Source organism: Procambarus clarkii, chromosome 22 (assembly GCF_040958095.1).
Source record: "Procambarus clarkii isolate CNS0578487 chromosome 22, FALCON_Pclarkii_2.0, whole genome shotgun sequence".
In the NCBI taxonomy this organism is placed as follows: Eukaryota; Metazoa; Arthropoda; class Malacostraca; order Decapoda; family Cambaridae; genus Procambarus; species Procambarus clarkii.
Window position 1 is genome coordinate 34,159,409 of NC_091171.1, and position 6,980 is coordinate 34,166,388.

The 6,980-nt window shown below is 48.2% G+C and overlaps 1 protein-coding gene across 1 annotated transcript; it reads right to left on the bottom strand.

Annotated features, from left to right (window-relative positions):
* Window positions 1-217: 217 nt before the first annotated feature.
* On the bottom strand, window positions 218-1,135 carry LOC138367503 (uncharacterized). Its single transcript, XM_069329178.1, has one exon. The coding sequence runs from the start codon at window positions 1,133-1,135 to the stop codon at window positions 218-220; it is 918 nt and encodes a 305-aa protein (XP_069185279.1).
* Window positions 1,136-6,980: the final 5,845 nt, after the last annotated feature.

Consider the following 6,980-nt stretch of genomic DNA (forward strand, 5'->3'; position numbering starts at 1 on the left):
GTGTGGCGTAGTATATTATTTATAAACAATTCCTGTCTATGCGTACAAGGTTTGCTCAATTCCGTAAAAAACGCGACGTATCAGGTAAGATATTATACAGAGTTTGTATGAGAAATGTTATATGGACTCTTTTTCGCTTGAAACCATACAAAAATTAATAGCAGACGTTATTGAATTTTATTTAACAAAGGTGAAATAACATTTCTTGAGGCTTATGTTACTCGCCATCACGGTGTTCCCAAGGGTTCTCCCCCAAGCACTGATTGATGCCACAATTAATGGAACGGCTGCTTCGAGACGGAAAGGCGGGTGCCGGGAGCTGAATATTAACGAAGAGAAGCGAAGCTAATTGAGAACATGCACAAGTGCGTAGGGAGTGCATGGAGAGCGTAGGGGGTGCATGGAGAGCGTAGGGGATGCATGGAGAGCGTAGGAGGTGCATGGAGAGCGTACGGAGTGCATGGAGAGCGTAGGGAGTGCATGGAGAGCGTAGGGGATGTATGGAGAGCGTAGGAGGTGCATGGAGAGCGTAGGGGGTGCATGGAGAACGTAGGGGGTGCATGGAGAGCGTAGGGGGTGCATGGAGAGTGTAGGAGGTGCATGGAGAGCGTAGGGGTGCATGGAGAGCGTAGGGAGTGCATGGAGAGCGTAGGGAGTGCATGAAGAGCGTAGGGGTGCATGGAGAGCGTAGGGGTGCATGGAGAGCGTAAAGAGTGCTTGGAGAGCGTAGGGGATGCATGGAGAGCGTAGGGGATGCATGGAGAGCGTAGGGGTGCATGGAGAGCGTAGGGAGTGCATGGAGAGCGTAGGGAGTGCATGGAGAGCGTAGGGGTGCATGGAGAGCGTAGGGGTGCATGGAGAGCGTAGGGGTGCATGGAGAGCGTAAAGAGTGCTTGGAGAGCGTAGGGGATGCATGGAGAGCGTAGGGGATGCATGGAGAGCGTAGGGGATGCATGGAGAGCGTAGGGGGTGCATGGAGAGCGTAGGGGGTGCATGGAGAGCGTAGGGGATGCATGGAGAGCGTAGGGGATGCATGGAGAGCGTAGGGGGTGCATGGAGAGCGTAGGGGATGCATGGAGAGCGTAGGGGATGCATGGAGAGCGTAGGGAGTGCATGGAGAGCGTAGGAGGTGCATGGAGAGCGTAGGGAGTTTATTTTTTTAATTTTTTTTTTTATTATTTTCTACCACAGACGTGGCCACACATTTACAATGCTAACCAGCATATATACATTTTCTTCTGTCCTCCATGGACAGGGTTAGAGAAGTGTTAAACATATAGTTCAAGGGTTTATTGAACACTCAACCACAGAAGGTGATTCGGTGCTTTTAAAATGCTAAGCTAACCTACATATGTAAATACATAGATACACAGATTTACGTATGCCCTACATAAAGTGTTAGATGTGTCTTTTACATAGTGTCATTAATGTACATTCACAAAGGTGAAATGTAATTTTGATCAGCTTCCATATATACTTTATACCCATACATATACATACACACACACATATACATACATATATACACACACACACATGCATTCACATACATTTGTCTCATTTACTCTGACAGGGTGAGGTAGCTGATAAAGAAACTAGTGTGCAATTAAGCACTTAATCACTGAAGGTGATGAAGGTGCTTTTACAAGCTCAGGTTATATAGTTACATCATATATATACATTGTATGATTGATATATTACATGGTCAATCTTGGATACAAGTCTAATATATCATCAAGTGTTCCAGTACTCATATAGTAACTACAGAGTTCAGCATACCTTAGCCCAGGAGGGCGAACGTCAGTCAGTATGGGACATTCTACAATATAATGTTCAAGAGAGTGCATGTTTTCTCTTTCACAAAGTTGACACATTGTGTACTCGACATTTGGGTTTTGAGAAAGCTGCCAGATACGTCTATATCCCAGGCGTATTCTGGCCACTATAACATCACATTGCCGGGTTCTTGTTCTATTAGTCCCATATGTGAATGTCTCCTCACGATATCTATCATAATATTTAATGCTACAACTTTCAGGTCTTTGAGAATTTGTTAGGTCGGTGAGATTTTCATTAGATATTTGTTTAAGTATTCTCTTTGTCACTGCTAATGAAACACCCATATCAATTTCTACCACTGGTTTTCTTCAGGCTGACTTAGCAAGCATATCAACAGTGTCATGCCTTGAGATGCCAACATGTGATGGTATCCATAGGAATTTAATCTCAAATCTGTTGTCTTTAGCAGCTAAAACATTCATTCGAATATCATTGACTATTTTCTGGGTGTCACAACTATGTGCGTTCAATGCCAGGAGTGCACTCTGCGAGTCACAGTATATAAGTCCACTTCCTTTGTCTTTTAAAAATTCAGTGGGGAGTGCATGGAGAGCGTAGGGGGTGCATGGAGAGCGTAGGGGGTGCATGGAGAGCGTAGGGGGTGCATGGAGAGCGTAGGGGGTGCATGGAGAGCGTAGGGGGTGCATGGAGAGCGTAGGGGGTGCATGGAGAGCGTAGGGGGTGCATGGAGAGCGTAGGGGGTGCATGGAGAGCGTAGGGGGTGCATGGAGAGCGTAGGGGGTGCATGGAGAGCGTAGGGGGTGCATGGAGAGCGTAGGGGGTGCATGGAGAGCGTAGGGGGTGCATGGAGAGCGTAGGGGGTGCATGGAGAGCGTATAATTTCAAGTGAACCAGTCGGTCACACTTAACCCGACAGCGGTCTCAAGGTAATTATCAAGATAATGGCCAAATTACCTTTTTTATAGTACTCGTGGCAGCATCAGAGGCGGTGTGTGGGTGTGTACTCAACTATTTTGAACTTGCCTATTTGGGCCTACAGGATCGAACATTAGCTCTTGGACTCCGCTTTTCTAGCTACCTGATACAATTACTTTTGTCCTATTTCCCTATTTACTTTTAAAATTACGAATGGAGTTTGCGTCCACAGCATGTTCCTTTAGTTTATTCCATCTTCTCATTACTCTTATGCCTAAAGAAAAATTTCTAACATCTCTATGACTCATCTGATTCTTAGGCTTCAATTAATGTCCTCTTGTTCTATTAGCATTCATTCTGAACACTTCCTCTTTTTCAACTTTCTCAATCCCATTAAGTATTTTATACATCTCTATCATGTTTCCTCTCTCTATTTATCTAATCTTTTCTGGCATCGTCAGGTTCAGGTACTTCAGTCTCTCTTCATACCTCATACCTCGCAATTCTGGGACGAGCCCCGTTGCAAAACTTCTGAACCTTTTCGATTTTGTTTTTTGTTTTTTCAAGATGGGGTTTCCATGATGGAGCAGTATGTCTTAAAACTGGCCTCACATAGACGGTGTACAGTGATTTAAATCCCTCTAAATTTAAGTATATTGAGTATATTGATGACGTTATCGTATTTACATGGGAATTAGCCTCCTACTAGCGTGCGTGTGCGTGTGCGTGCGTGCGTGTGTGTGTGTATGTGTGTGTATGTGTGTGTGTGTGTGTGTGTGTGTGTGTGTGTGTGTGTGTGTGTGTGTGCGTGTGTGTGTGTGTGTGTGTGTGTGTGTGTGTGTGTGTGTGCGTGTGCGTGCGTGTGTGTGTGTGTGTGTGTGTGTGTGTGTGTGTGTGCGCGCGCATATGCGTGCGTGCACACACGCGCACTCACTTATTGTTGCCTGCATGATAGAGCTTTTAACTGTGGGACCTCGCCCTTCTAGCAGCTACTTGTCTGTAGCAATGACCAATGTTTTATTCCTCTATCATATATAATTTTGAAATGAAGGAATGTAGCTTCTACAATTTGCTTGTTTAGTTTATTCCATTTTCCCACTACTCTTATGCTAAAATAAACCATTCTAATATTCTCTCCTTATCTCTTGTGTCATCAAGTCTAGTTCTTTCAGGCTTTCTTCATATCAATTATCTCAAAATTATAAACGGCTGACATAAAATTTATACAAATTATAAAAATATTATTAAATCAGGGCCCAGCAAGGCAGGGGATCAGGGGCCCAGCGAGGCAGGGGATCAGGGCCCAGAGAGGCAGGGGATCAGGGCCCAGCGAGGCAGGGGATCAGGGCCCAGCGAAGCAGGGGATCAGGGCCCAGCGAGGCAGGGGATCAGGGGCCCAGCGAGGCAAGGGATCAGGGCCCAGCGAGGCAGGGGATCAGGGGCCCAGCGATGCAGGGGATCAGGGGCCCAGCGAGGCAGGGGATCAGGGCCCAGCGAGGCAGGGGATCAGGGCCCAGAGAGGCAGGGGATCAGGGCCCAGCGAGGCAGGGGATCAGGGCCCAGCGAGGCAGGGGATCAGGGCCCAGCGAGGCAGGGGATCAGGGCCCAGCGAGGCAGGGGATCAAGGCCCAGCGAGGCAGGGGATCAGGGCCCAGCAGGGCAGGGGATCAGGGCCCAGCAGGGCAGGGGATCAGGGCCCAGCGAGGCAGGGGATCAGGGCCCAGCGCGGCAGGGGATCATGGCCCAGCGAGGCAGGGGATCAGGGCCCAGCGAGGCAGGGGATCAGGGCCAGCGAGGCAGGGGATCAGGGCCCAGCGAGGCAGGGGATCAGGGCCCAGCGAGGCAGGGGATCAGGGCCCAGCGAGGCAGGTGATCAGGGGCCCAGCGAGGCAGGGGATCAGGGCCCAGCGAGACAAGGGCTAGCGAGGCAGGACGACATAGTGTTAGGTAGTCACCTCTACGACACGCCACGAACCATCCCATAAACTGTCGTCGACACGATCCTTTTGTCTGGTGCTCTTACACGGCTTCTTGAAGGGAGGGGTGACGGGAGGGGTGACGGGAGGGGGTGACGGGAGGGAGGTGGGGGGAGGGGGGGTGTGAAGGGAAGTAAAAGGAAGGAACAAAGATAGGAAATTGGCGAAAAAAAGAAGACAATGAGATGCCAATTGCTGGATCACTATGACATGATCTTAGATGCCGAGTAAGACAAGCCAAACATTGATTTATTTACACAGATTTTGCAAAAGCCTTCGACAAATGTGACCATGGTGTTATTGGGCACAAAATGAGTTCAAAAAGAATCACCGGAAAAGTAGGAAGATGGATCTACAATTTCCTAATCAACATAACCCAGAATGAAATAGTTATGTTACATTAACTGTGATCGAAGAGCTCAGTCCCCCAGGGTACTGTGCTTGCTCCAGTACTCTTTCTCACTCTCATATCGGATATAGACAAGGACACAGACAATACACAGACATCCTTTGCAGATGACACTAGGATCCTTATGAGAGTTGACAACACAGTGGACATAGCAATCCCCCAATGTGATAAAAATCAGGTCTTTCAATTGGCCCAAAAAAATAATATGGTATTTAGTGAAGATAACTTGCAGCTTCTGCTCTATGGAAAAAACGAAAATATAAAAACGGAAACCACATGCAGTTAAATCATACTATATAATGAAAAAGCAATGTAAAGGATTTGGGTGTACTTATGTCGGAAGACCTTGCATTTAAAGAACACAATAAAGTAGCCGTCACAACTGCAAGAAAAATAACAGGTTAGATAACAAGAATCTTTCACACTAGAGATGCTATACCGATGATGATACTTTTCAAAACGCTAGTGCTCTCTAGAGTGGAATTCTGTTGCACAATGACAGCCCCTTTCAAAGCTAAGAAAATTGCTGACCTGGCGAGCGTGCAGAGAACCTTTACTGCTATAATACACTCAATTTACGTCTAAATAATTGGCATCTATTAAAATGCTTAAATTTGTATTTTTCTTGAGCACAGGCGGGAGAGATACATAATAATTTACACATGGAAAATAGTAGAGGGGCTGGTCCCAAACCTGCACACAGAAATAACATCACATGAGACTAGAAGGCATGGCAGGATGTTCAGAGTACCTCCGTTGAAGAGCAGAGGTGCAACAGGTACTCTGAGAGAGAACTATCAACATCAGAGATCCTAGACTGTTTAACTCGCTTCCACTACACATAAGGGGCATAACTGGCCGACCCCTCACAGTGTTCAAGAGAGAACTGGATAAACACCTCCAAAGGATACTTGATCAACCAGGCTTTGACTCGTACGTCAGGCTGCGAGCAGCGGCGTCCAATAACCCGGTTGACCAGACCATCAACCAGGATACCAGGTCAGAGACCGAGCCGCGGAGACGTTGAACCCCGAAATCAACGCAAGGTATACGCCAGGTAAGGCCGGAGAGGAAGAGATGTGGCGAGGAGGGAGCAGGTTAGGGGAGTGTGAGGGGGGACCGGGTAGGCCCGTGGGGAGGAAGGTGCAAGGTGGATAGAGGGGAAGAGGATGGGTAGGTGAGGAAGGAAGGTGTGAGATAGACGGGTGGAGGGAGAGAGAGGAGGGGGTGACGGGCCACTACTGGCTAGCCATAAAGAAGACAGGGGGGACAGAGGTCTACGACACGGGAGCGAGACAGGAAGGCTCTATGTACCTTGAGCCTCTATGGTGGCGCTCTACCACAGGCGCTGGCCAGCCAGCCTCGCACAATGGCCCTCCTCGACTGGTTAAATATTTTTATTGTCTTTTTCTTAGGGAGAGGTAGGGAGAGAGGTGGAGATGGTGGGAGTAACGATAGTGGAGAGGTACAGGTGAAGGAAATGTGGAACAGCAAGCTATAATAGTCCGCCTTGCTGGGGTGCTGTGTGCGTGCGTGCGTGCGTGTGTGTGTGTGTGTGTGTGTGTTTTCTCAAGAGCAGACGCTAGGAACAAGATTCTTCCTTGCGCCTATCGACGCCAACTGGCCCTATATGAGTGTTGAGTGAGGCTAGCCTTGCGCATCTGGCCCCCAACGCTGCATGGACAACATTCTCCCTTGTATAGTTAAAATAATTTATATACACTTATGTTAAAGTTCCTGAAGTCTCTCCTGATGTTTGATAGCCGCCCCCACCCCACCTCCTGCCGCACCCCACCTGCCCGACCCCACCTGCCCGACCCCACCTTGATGAGGTAATCAGGGAGTGTCTGGCTGGTCGGGTCGTGAGAGGGAGAGTCTCC

Excerpts from the sequence above, each read along its gene's own strand:
- LOC138367503 (XM_069329178.1), bottom strand. The coding sequence starts at position 1,135 with ATGCACCTCCTACGCTCTCCATGCACTCCCTACGCTCTCCATGCATCC.